This window comes from Chiloscyllium plagiosum, unplaced genomic scaffold (assembly GCF_037043375.1).
Source record: "Chiloscyllium plagiosum isolate Xiang-an unplaced genomic scaffold, Cpla_swu_hap1 HiC_scaffold_11, whole genome shotgun sequence".
Lineage (NCBI taxonomy): Eukaryota > Metazoa > Chordata > Chondrichthyes > Orectolobiformes > Hemiscylliidae > Chiloscyllium > Chiloscyllium plagiosum.
The window spans coordinates 58,747,914-58,760,990 of record NW_028270149.1 but is presented as its reverse complement, the minus strand read 5'-3'; the positions used below and the strand labels follow the sequence as shown (position 1 = coordinate 58,760,990).

General features: G+C 41.1%; 1 protein-coding gene across 2 annotated transcripts in view; it reads right to left on the bottom strand.

Moving 5' to 3' along the window:
- Nucleotides 1–13,077, bottom strand: part of hdac8 (histone deacetylase 8) — a 75,482-nt gene that overhangs the window by 48,566 nt on the left and 13,839 nt on the right. For both annotated transcript variants that reach the window (XM_043704546.2, XM_043704543.2), the window contains exon 4: nt 8,883–9,024. In XM_043704546.2, coding sequence (XP_043560481.1) covers nt 8,883–9,024 — 142 coding nt within the window. The remainder of the gene's footprint in view (nt 1–8,882; nt 9,025–13,077) is intronic.

The window sequence follows — 13,077 nt, the reverse complement described above, 5'->3', positions numbered from 1 at the left end:
AATAGGAGTTACGTACAGACCTCCGAACAGTGGTCAGGACCAGGGGTGCAAGATATACCAGGAAATAGATAGGCCATGTGAGAAAGGCAAGGTCACTGTGATCGTGGGAGACTTCAATGTATAGGTGGACTGGGTGAATAATGTTGCCGGTGGATGCAAAGAAAGGGAAATCATGGAATGTTTACAGGATGGCTTTTTGAAACACCTTGTGATGGAGCCCACAAGAGAGCAGGCTATTCTGGACTTAGTGCTATGTAATTAGCCAGACTGTATTAAAGATCTCAAAGTAAAGGAACACTGAGGAGGCAGCGATCATAATATGGTAGAGTTCAGTCTGCAGTTTGAAAGAGAGAAGGCAAAATCGGATGTAATGGTGTTACAGTTAAATAAAGGTAATTACAGGGGCATGAGAGAGGAACTGACGAACATCAACTGGAGGCACAGCCTAGCGGAGAAAACAGTAGAGCAACAATGGCAGGAGTTTCTGGGTGTAATTGAGGACATAGTACAGAGGTTCATTCCAAAGAAAAGAAAGATTTTCCGGGGGGGATTAGACAGCCGTGGCTGACAAAGGAAGTCAGGAAATGTATCAAAGAAAAAGAGAGAGCCTATAAAGTGGCCAAGAGCACTGGGAAATCAGAAGATTGGGAACACTACAATAACAGAGGATAACAAAGAGAGAGGTAAGGAAGGAGAGGATCATATATGAAGGTAGGCTAGCCAGCAATATTAGAAATGATAGTAAAAGTTTATTTCAATACATAAGAAACAAATGAGAGGCAAAAGTAGAAATTGGGCCACTCCAAATTGATGCAGCAAGGCCAGTGATGGAAAGTAAGGAATTAGTTGAAGAACTTAATAAGTACTTTGCGACAGTCTTCACAGTGGAAGACATGAGTAATATCCCAACAATTAAGGAGAGTCAGGGGGCAGAGTTAAGTATGGTAGCCATTACAAAAGAGAAAGTGCTAGAAAAGCTAAAAGGTCTAAAAATCGATAAATCGCCTGGCCCCAATAGGCTACATCTTAGAGTTCTGTGGGAGATGGCTGAGGAAATAGCGGAGGCATTGGTTGTGATCTTTCAAAAGTCACTGGAGTCAGGGAAAGTCCCAGATGATTGTAAAATCGCTGTTGTAACCCACTTGTTCAAGAAAGGATCAAGTCAAAAGATGGAAAATTATAGGCCAATTAGCCTAACTTTGATTGCTGGTAAAATTCTAGAATCCATCGTTAAGGATGAGATTTCTAAATTCTTGGAAGTACAGGGTCGGATTTGAACAAGTCAGCATGGATTTAGTAAGGGGAGGTCGTGCCTGACAAACCTGTTAGAATTCTATGAAGAGGTAACAAGTAGGTTAGACCAGGGAAACCCTGTGGATGTTATCTATCTAGACTTCCAAAAGGCCTTTGATAAGGTGCCTCACGAGAGGCTGCTGAGTAAGGTGAGGGCCCATGGTGCTCAAGGTGAGCTACTGGCACGAATTGAGGATTGGCTATCTGACAGAAGGCAGAGTGTTGGGATAGAATGACAGCCAGTGACAAGTAGTGTCCTGCAGGGTTCAGTGTTGGGGCTGCAGCTGTTTGCTTTATATATTAATGATCTGAATGAAGAGACTGGGGACATGCTGGTGAAGTTTGCTGATGATACAAAGTTTGGTGGACAGGCAGGTAGTACTGAGGAGGTGGGGAGGCTGCAGAAAGATTTAGACAGTTTAGGAGAGTGATCCAGGAAATGGCTGATGAAATTCAATGTGAACAGATGACAGGTCTTGCACTTTGGAAAAAAAGAATACAGGCATGGACTATTTTCTAAATGGTGTGAAAATTCATAAAGCCAAAGTACAAAGGGATCTGGGAGTATTAGTCCAGAATTCTCTAAAGGTTAACTTGCAGGTTGAGTCCATGATTAAGAAAGCGAATGTAATCTTGTCATTTATCTCAAGAGGGTTGGAATATAAAATCAACGATGTGCTTCTGAGACTTTATATAGCTCTAGTTAGGCTCCATTTAGAATATTGTGTCCACCTTTGGACCCCACACCTCAGGAAGGACATACTGGCACTGGAGCATGTCCAGTGGAGGTTCACACGGATGATCCCTGGAATGGAAGGCCTAACATAGGATGAACGGCCGAGGATCCTGGGATTGTATTCATTACAGTTTAGAAGGTTGAGGGGATATTTAATAGAAACTTACAAGCTATCGCGTGGCTTAGAAAGAGTGGATGCTGAGAAGTTGTTTCTGTTAGGCGGGGAGACTAGGACCCATGGGTACAGCCTTAGAATTGAAGGGGGGGTCAATTTAGAACGGAAATTAGGAGACATTTTCTCAGCCAGAGAGTGGTGGGCCTGTGGAATTCATTGCCTCGGAGCGCAGTGAAGGCCAGGACATTAAATGTCTTCAAGGCAGAGATTGATCATTCTTGATCTTGCAAGGAATTAAGGGCTATGGGGAGAAAGTGGGTAAGTGGAGTTGAAATGCCCATCAGCCATGATTAAATGGCGGAGTGGATTCGATGGGCCGAACGGGCTTACTTCCACTCCTATGTCTTATGGTCTTATGGAAACTGGATAGATACATGACTTGGAGAAAACTGCACAGCTATGAGAAAGAAATTTAAAGTTTGAATAATTGAACAGTTTGATAAATGAGGTGGCACAGGGGGTGGCTGAATAGTCTCCTTCTGTGAAATAAAGTTTCTATGAAACAAAATGTAATTTACATTTTAAAAGACTTTCTCCTGATTGCCTCAGGTATCCTATACAACCAATAATGGGGGAGCTAGACCAGACAGCTATATTAGAATGCCACCAGAGGTGGTAGGGTTACAACTACAATTCCAAATTACAGCAGAAATCTAGGATAGTTGGTGTAGAAGTATGACCAAAACCACAACAGAAAATAAGATATCAAAACAAAATGCCCAATTTAAAAAAAAAGTCAAAGAAGAAAATAAAAGATACTGGTGGGCCCCAGGTTTTGGCTTCTTGCAGCTGAATAGGACATTTAAATATGCAGTGCTCTGAACTTGGCCTTTTTGAAACGAACATTCATTAGATTTGGTAAAATAAGCAGTGTTATCCAGAAACAGGAGTAAGGTCCCATTAGAAAACAGCAATCAGCAGGCTAAATAATATGGCAGCAGTCCAGTGATGTTGCTGCAAACATTGTTTTTTTCATCTGAGACAAAAAAAATGCTCTGACACCCACTGTCCTTCCCAAAGATATTTCTTTCCCACTATTGCCCTCTGTGCTGATGCATTAACCACCTCACTCTCCCACTCAGATCAAATCTCAAACACACTGAATGTATCTGAAATAACTCCAGACAGGCCGGTATCCCTTCACCAAGTCACCCTTTATTTACTCACGGAGAGTCCTTGAAACAGCTCACTCAGAGCCAGCTCTCAGAGTGAATAGGATGTCTGACACTCTTGTTCTTATCTATCAGTCAGTGCTCCCTGACTGGACCAGATTAACAGCCACAATCAGGGAACTTGTATTCTATGAGGTCCACCTGGCTGATCTTGTTACAATCTCTACATCTCTCCCCCTCCGAGTCTGAGGATATAGGCTGATTTGTTTTTTTTGTAGCTCCTCCTGCCGTGTTTTATCATTGGTCAGGTTTCTCCACTTCTGCCTCTGATATGGGTGGCATGTAACGTACAGTAGCTTGTCTCTTGCACCTGAAGTGTCGTGAAAGAAATTCATACTTTTCTTCAGGCGGCAAAGATGCTGAGGTGGCACGATCCATTGTGTCCATCTTAGATTCCAAGATACCTTCAATGCTTGATGGACACGAAAACCAATGGGTCCCGGAACGGTCAGAAAGGCTGTTGATGAGCTGGGCACATTTTGCTCTCACACTTTTTGCGATTTAGCAGCTTTCAAATGGTGCACGTGCTTGTTCAGGACTGTCATACCTACCTGAACTTTATACATCACTGGACCTGACTTTGCATCAACCATGCCTTTTACCCATTCAAGGCCATTCCGTGGTTCCTAAACTTTGTCCTCTGAAGTAAACTGTATCTCTCACATGGAGAGTCTTGTGCCCAGCACTGGTGCCCCTGATGCTGTTTCACTACTTCTCCCACTGGATCCACTAAGATCAAATTTAGCCTGGTGCAGAGTCTTCTCCCCATTTTAGCAACTCTGCTGGAGCTATCCCTGTAATTGCATGGGGGTGGTCTTAGAATCAAACAGGAACCGAGTTTGGACAGTTTGGTATTCAGTGAAGCTGTAGGCTGTTTATTTAAGCCTGTTGTCAAAGTTTGGGCTGCTGTTTCTGTCAGACCATGGGATGATGGATGGCGTGGATCTGTCCTTATATGTCGAATACCATTCAACTTTAAGAAATGCTCAAATTCCCTGCTGGTGAATGATGGCCTGTTATTTGTGACCAGTACATCTGGGAGTCTGTGCATTACAAAAGATGTGCACAGTTTTTCTATTGTTTGACAAATAAACATTCTGCACGCCCAGGATCTTGAATGGACATCCACAGTGACTAAGAACATTGAGCCCATGAAAGCATGTGCTTAGTCATCATGAAACTGAGTCCAGGGTTTATACAGCCATTCCCTGGAAAAGGTTATAAGAGATAGGATTTATCATCATCTAGAAAGGAATAAGTTGATTAGGGATAGTCAACACGGTTTTGTGAAGGGTAGGTTGTGCCTCACAATCCTTATTAAGTTCATTCAGAAGGTGACCAAACAGGTGGATGAGGGTAAACCAGTTGATGAGGTGTATATGGATTTCAGTAAGGCATTTGATAAGGTTCCCCACAGTCGGCTATTGCACAAAATACAGAGGCATGGGATTGAGGGTGATTTAGTGGTTTTGATCAGAAATTGGCTAGCTGAAAGACAGAGGGTGGTGGTTAATTCAAATGTTCATCCTAGAGTTCAGTTACTAGTGGTGTACCGCAAGGATTAGTTTTGGAGCCACTGCTGTTTGCCATTTTTATAAATGACCTGGATGAGGGCATAGGAGGATGGGTTAGTAAATTTGCAGATGACACTAAGGTCGGTGGAGTTTGGCACCTGTAGTGCCAAAGGATGCTACAGGTTACAGAGGGACATAGATAAGCTGCAGAGCTGGGCTGCGAGGTGGCAAATGGAGTTTAATGCAGAAAAATGTGAAGTGATTCACTTTGGAAACAGCAAAAGGAGAGAAGAGTATGGGCTAATGTTAAAATTCTTGGTGGTGTAGAAGAGCAGAGAGATCTTGGTGCCCATGTACATAGATCCCCGAAAGTTGCCACCCAGGTTGATAGGGTTGTTAAGAAGGCATATGGTGTGTTAGCTTTTATTGGTAGAGAGATTGAGCTTCGGTACCACGAGGTCATGTTGCAGCTGTACAAAACTCTGGTGCGGCCGCATTTGGAGTATTGCGTATATTTCTGGTCACCACATTATGGAAGGATGCAGAAGCTTTGGAAAGGGTTCAGAGGAGATTTACTAAGATGTTGCCTGGTATGGAGGGAAGGTCTTATGAAGAAAGACTGAGGGTCTTGAGGCTGTTTTCGTTATAGAGAAAAGGATCGAGAGGTGACTTAATTGAGACATAAGATAATCAGAGGGTTAGATAGGGTGGACAGTGAGAGCCTTTTTCCTCAGATAGTGATGGCTAGTACGAGCGGACATACTTTTAAGTTGAGGGGTAATAGATATAGGACAGATGTCAGAGGTAGTTTCTTTACTCAGAGAGCAGTCAGGGCATGGAGCGCCCTGCCTGCAACAGTAGTAGACTCGCCAACTTTAAGGGGATTTAAATGGTCAGTGGATAAACATATGGATGAAAATAGAATAACGTAGATTAGATGGGCTTCAGAATGGTTTCACAGGTCGGGGCAACATCAAGAGCCGAAGGGCCTGTATTGCACTGTAATGTTCTATGCAACCGAGACCAGGGTTTATATGACCATTCCCACAAATTTGGGGAGCTTCTCGTGGTAATTTTTGCCCTTGTTGGCACTCTGGGTACTGCCCCACCAATACGGCTATGTCTACATCCAAGCATGGTCACCAGACATATTTCTCAGTAACATCTTCAATTCAGCTAGTATTTTTGCAGCAACCTTTACTCTGGAGAATTACCTTGCTTCCTAAAATGATATGCCATTATCTATTGTGACCTGGTCTCTCCAGGTCCAAAAAGGTTTAAATTCTGATTGTGGTAGTCCTTTGGTTTTCCCCATCAGCTCCAGCTGTTTCAGTTTTGCTAGGACAGGATCTTTCTGTGTCCAAAGTCTGTTATGTCAGCTGTGGCTAGACGTGTATCCAGAAAATGTAAAATCATTATGGACTCTTTCAGTGGCAGTACCACCAGTAGTGTATCTGCCAGAGGGAGGCTGCTCAATGCATCTGTGTTGAGTATCTTCCTGAACCAATTTTGCCCATTAAGCTTTTGCCCTGACCTTTTACTATATTTAGTAATAACTGAACCAGCTGCTGCTCATGAGAGACCGGATGTGAAGTTGTACTTTAATCCATAAAGGCTCCCCAGGACAGGTTCACAGTCCAGCCGAGGTCTTGCTCAAACGTAAAGGCTGGAGTCCAGAGTGGATTTTGTTAAAGACAGGTTCTATGATCAAAGTAATGGCTACACCATGATCGACCTCCATTAGAACTGGTTGACCATTTAACCAGACAGTTATTTTGGTTGGTTCTGATTTAGATGTTGCTCAGCAATTTAACTGCTCCGATCCAGATGTAGGGGGGATGTTCCAGGGTGTGCACTCTCCTGGATACTGGCCTATGAGTTTCTTTACTTCATTTAAGTTTTTTGGGACTCTTCTGCTGTATTGAGTCTGCATACCAGCAGCAACTACAATGGCTTGCCACTTCACGGATCCTGAAGAAAATGTTAACTGTTTCACCGAGACTTAGCTTTGTTTTGGGATTTGGCTGTGGATTGACCTAGAGCCCCTCTGTTCAGGATATGTTCTGGCTGAGGCTATGCAATTGCCTTCACTCGAGTGATGTTCCCCAACCTCAGCCAGACTGGTGAAGGTGTTCACAGGTAGTGGAATAGGCTGTGCCTCATACATTCTGCCTGCCACATTTTCCAATGATAAAGCTAGTTGTAGCACCTGTTGGAAGTCCAGTTGGGTTGCATGGTTACATTATTAATCCCACATACCAAACGATCAATCAGCATCTCATTAAGAGTTAAACTGAAGTCACATTCCTCTGCCTGTCATCTTAACCTAGCCAAAAATCCCAATGTGGATTCCTTGGTTCCCGAACTGCCATACAAAACTAATAGCGTCTAAGAATTACAGGCAGCTTAGAGTCGTAATTACCTTATCTAAATCCATCAACCCTTTTAGTATCTGGTGCCACAGTGAAAATTAGGCTTTCAATAACCAAAAGAAGCTATGGATTCATAGTAGTCAGAAGAATTACTCATTGCTTTTCACCTCAATGTCATTTGCCTGGAAACAATAATGCATTAATTTCACATACTGGGTCCAGTCTTCAATGACAGGATCAAATGAATAAAGCTTCTCAAATAACGGCATGATGCCAGAAATGCTTACCCCAACTAAAAGACAACTGTTGCGAGTGTATTTCTTCAGGAACATGCTCTTCTCTCATCATCACTGAAATAATTCCACACAGGCTGGTATCCTGTCACCAAGTCACCTTTTTTTCAAAACACGTGGAGAGCCTTGATACTGATCCAGCTCCCTCAGAGACAGCTCTCAGATATCAGGATGTCTGAAACTCCTGATCTGTCAGCCAGGGTCCCTGATTGGACCAGATTAACAGCCCCAATCAGAGAACACATTCTAGGAGGTCCATCTGGCTGACCTCATTACAATCACGACAGTACCCTCTAGAAACTTCATAATGGAGTAAAGTAAAAAAATTGTAAAGGCTATCTAAGTCTGAGAATACATTCCTCCCTCTCTCATCTCCACACTCTCCTCTTTGTCTTCCTCCTTTCCTCTGTAGCTTTTCAGCCAGATGTTAACAAGGCACTAAATTTAAAAGGTAACAATTGCCAATAATGTTCAGATATTCCAGTATTCAGCAGTGGTGAACAGTGACTCTGGTTGGAATGTTCAGTATGTTTAAATGTTACATGCTTGGATTAATGTAGGAGGAATTGAGGAAAATGGTACTGACCCAATACCCTTTTTCTTTCAAATCACCATTCTATTTCTCTGTGTTTTTTTCTCATCCTCATGAACGCTAGAAATCAAGATTTGTTTAAGTGATAAGTACTGATTTATTTTGCCAAAAGAAAACGTTGGCAAGACAATGAACTGGTTTCAATATTAAACTTCCATTTTGAAAACTGAAGTAACATTAATGAAGAAAGCATTTATTTTGTCAGTTCTGACATATCTCTTGACATATCTCTTTTTAACTCATCTACATATTGCCCTGCCTTAAATAAAAAATTAAGTTTAGACCACGCGAAAAAGACTAAACATGTTAACACACCTACCAAAAACATCAGTGTCACTTTTCTTCCTCTCAAGTATACAAGATCTTAAACAGAACTTGCACATTTTATTTGAATATAGCTTGTTCCAAAATTATTTTAAGCAAAGCTACTGGAAATAAAGTTTCAGACCATAACAAAAAATAATGTGGTTGAATACAGACGAATCCTAGGAAATTAGGCACATTGACTACATTCTGACTAAACAAACCAAATAGAGAAGATAGCATCATAACTCTAACTCAAATTATCAGGTCTGTGCCCAGGCTTTTGGGAAAGACCAAAGCCTTCAATTAAAAACTTTAATGATTGCATTAATAGATACAAAAGAGAATTCAAATTACTGAATATTATTTCAAAATACTTAAAATTCTTAATTTTATTAAGCTGAGTGAAGAAATTATTTTCCAGGTACTCACTTCTTTGCATGATGCCATCCCCCAGGCCAGTTTATTGCCACCTTACATTTTTTGTCAATTAAACACTGCGCAGCTGTGAGAGTGGCTCCCGCTACTGCTGCAGCATAATCAAACACCCCCTCTGTTGCAGGACAGTCATAACCTGAAAAATATAGAAATCAAAATAAATAATCAACTAAATGAACCAAGGCAATTGCAGAGGGCAACCGATCGCACATGATCTCATCACTGGACAGCTTTATTTCATCTTTCTTTAAGTTATTTTCCCTTCTCCAGCACCCACCATTTCCACACTTTCCTGAGTGTTGGGTCCTTTGTGGGGCACGATTCCACAGCTACTGCTTGTGTTAAAGTTCTTCAATCAAGTGGCTAGTACTACAGCATGAACTTTGAAAATGCATTGCTGTGCAGTGGCAGAAAAAAAAATCACAATGATGTCTAATTCTGCCTTCAATCAACATCTGCACTCTCAGACAAGCAGCAATGAGGCCTTAATCATTTTCCCTTTACTAACCCATGGATATTGAAGCAAATTTAGCATCTCTACCATTGTATGTGCTGAAATTAGTTAATCTAATAGTTATTAGTTAATACAGACTTATCATTGAATTACACGCTGTACAGATTTACTATTTACTACATAAATTCATTGAGCTGTCAAGAAAGTCACATCTACCTCTTTTTTCAGCCTTTTCAATATTATATACCATTTTCTGTGCTTCTAGGTTTCTTCTGTGCTTCATTTAACCAATGGGACGATCATACAACATGTACCAAATCAGAACATTTCAATTTCCCATCGCAACATAACTTATTCTTCCATTTCCCCTTCCACACGAGGAACACATGGAAATTGAATAAAATCGAGTGCAAGTCAAATCCAAATCACTTTTGCACAATAACAGTTGTCATATGGAATGCATGAAGTTGCTTTGCATTAAAGAGCTACTAACATAACTCAGCTTGAAACAACTGACTTTTTTCAGATTCAAAACATGAGCTAATGCCTCATAACAGTTTCAACTTCGATGCAATATTCTGCCAAAATGCAAACCTCTCAAACTTTCTTGAACACACAATACCTGTGGACTTATAAACTAATAGGTTAATCTTTTTAAGCTTTTTTTGAAGGCAAGTAAAGCTTGTAATTTTTTGGCCTAACAACCATATGGTTTTAGGCAGCATTTCAGAAGACATTATGAGCAATGGGAGGATCAGTCACTTTAGGTTATGTGGCTTTCTCTGTTGTTGACCGTTGCCATACAGCCCAGCATTAGAAACAGACATCTGATGCATTTCAGCCCAGAATGATTTACAACAATGTGGAAAAACAAAGGGAAATTGCAGTTTCAATAAGAGGTGAATTACATGCCAGTATGTGTCAGATTATTCTGAATAAGGAAGGGTTCAAACAATACTGCAGAGTTACATCCAAATGTAGACAGCTCACACACAGCTGCCTCATTCAAAAACAGAGCATGAAACCTTAATTTCTACAGATGATCTGAATCTGTTCTGCAAGAAGCGACAGAAAAGTTTTTGTTTCTTTCAACCCTTCCAAAGCTAAATGGGAACTGGAGTGCAGAGGATTTTGGGTTGGAAACACCAGCCTGGTTGGCCCTTTTCTTTTCCCAATATTGGCTGGTAATGCGTCCACAGAAGGTGCATTGTTAGATCAGGTTTAAGTGAAAGATAATGAGTGTTCTGTGAGCTGAAATTCCTCTATGCTGAAATTGCGCCAGCTTGCAGACAACCTGACTGACACTAATCCTTATTTATGGAGTATTGCAAGGCACAGTGTGGGGTTGTGTAACACCTAGCAACAGAGAAAACCCTGCAGTTCCAGCAATGAGACAAATAGGAGACACAGAGCTTTTCAGAAACTCATAAGCATAAAGAAACCAGTAGGGATATACTCTCGAAGTCAGCCAGCTTTCAGGTACTGCAGTTTGACAAGGTTAACTTCTTGAGTACCAAATCTCCAGAGACATTGTGAAAATGGGGTAGTGCAGCAGAAGGGGGCAGAAATCAATTTATACAATGCAATTTCTTGTCTACACATTTGTTGATATTGATAATTTCAAAAATATACTATTAGCCTATATTTTCACCATGTGCAAGTGTTTGATTATTCGGGGTGACTAAGTACTATCTTCCAAATTTTCCAGACCTCAGGTCAAGGTTGGTTTTGATCTGAGTGAAAGAGTCGGACCACATTTTATAGATGAGTATGTAGGAAGTACTCTTGCACTATTTCAATGTCATTTCGAAGCATTACTTTCAAAGTAAAGTACTTGTTCACACATTGCACACATAATCTCTGATTTGAGAATATTTTCATTCAAGGACAAAATCAACCTGCCTTACAGGAGAACTCAGAATTACAGAAATGTGACACTGTTACAGAAGGAAGCCATTCTATCCATCATATCTGTGCTGGAAAATGCTTTACGAATATTCACACAGAAGCACAGATATTGAAACAAATATATTGCAGCTCAGAAGACAAATTATTCAGCCAATCGGACAAAGCCCTTAAACAAAGATGTAGTTTAGCCCCATCCCAATGCCTGTTTTCTTTCTCCACAGATATTGCTTTATTGTATACTCAGTGTCCCTTACCATTTCAGACGGAGTTCACTATATCCATATGACTGCATGAAAATATTTTTTTCAAATCAATTCCAGCATTTGTTTGACAATGTTCTTCAACTTATACCCTCCAGCTACCATCTAACTAAATAGTCTGTGGAATTCAGAACATTTTTAGTGGAACTCCTCCTAAGTTTAAGATAATAAAAAAATAGGAGCAGGAGTAGGCTGTTCGGTCCCTCAAGCCTGCTCTGCAATGCAATAGGATCATGACTGATCTGACATTCCTCACGCCCATTTTCCTGCGTTTTCCCCAAAACATTTGATTCTCTTACTAATCAGGAATCTGTTTATCTCATCCTTAAATACACACATGGCTCTGCCACCACAGCTGTCTGTGGCAAGGAGTTCCAAAGACTCAACCCTCTGAGAAAAGAAACTCTTCCTCATCTCGGTCTAAATTGCCGCCCCTTTATTCTGAGACTATACTGTCTGGTTCAGGACTCTTCCAAGAGAGGAAACATCCTCTCAGCGGTTACCCAACAAACCCCTTACGAATCTTATATGTTTGAATCAGATCACCTCTCATTCTTCTAAACTCCAGTGAATAGAGTCCCAATATGTTTAGCCTGTCCTGATAACGCTCCATACCAGGGATCATGCTAGTGAACCTTCTCTGAAATACTCCAACGAAATAATATCTTTCCATTAACCGGACTAAAACTGCTCACCATACTCCAGATGTGGTCTCACCAGCACTTTATACAATTGCAGTATGACCTCCCTACCTTGAAAATAAGTGCCAACATTTCATTACAGTTTACAGCTTTCTGGACTTAATATTAAGTTCAACATCTTCAAATTGTGAACCAACTCTCATTTCTTTCCTTTCTTTTATCTTTACTCACTACATTCTCCTATTTCTTTGCTTGTTTTATCTTTACTTGTTACATTTTTTGACACCATATGCTTTCCCCCCCTCCTCCCACCCCAGTGGGACTGTCTTCTCTTTCAAGTCTGGCAGTTAGACACACTATTGTTCTACCATTTTTACATTCTGATCATTTCATCTGAACTATCAACATCTTTTCTCCACCAGCACTCTACAGCCCCCACCCCCAACTGCTCATAAATGCTACACCCTTCACACTTCATTTCAGCTCTGATGAAGAGTCATCTAGACTCGAAACATTAGCTTGCTCTCTCTCCATGGATGCTGTCTGACCCACTTGATCTCTAGCATTTTTTGTTTTCAGTCCAACATTCCATTAACCTTCCTGATTGCACAACTGTTTATAATATATATTAATGATTTGATGCAAGGAAACAAATGTACTCTAGCTAAATCCTAACCTTACTATAAGACCATAAGACATAGGAGTGGAAGTAAGGCCATTTGGCCCATCGAGTCCACTCCGCCATTCAATCATGGCTGATGGGCATTTCATCTCCACTTACCCGCATTCTCCCCGTAGCCCTTAATTTCTTGTGACATCAAGAACTTATTAATCTCTGCCTTGAAGACATTTAGCGTCCCGGCCTCCACTGCACTCTGTGGCAATGAATTCCACAGGCCCAGCACTCTCTGGCTGAAGAAATGTCA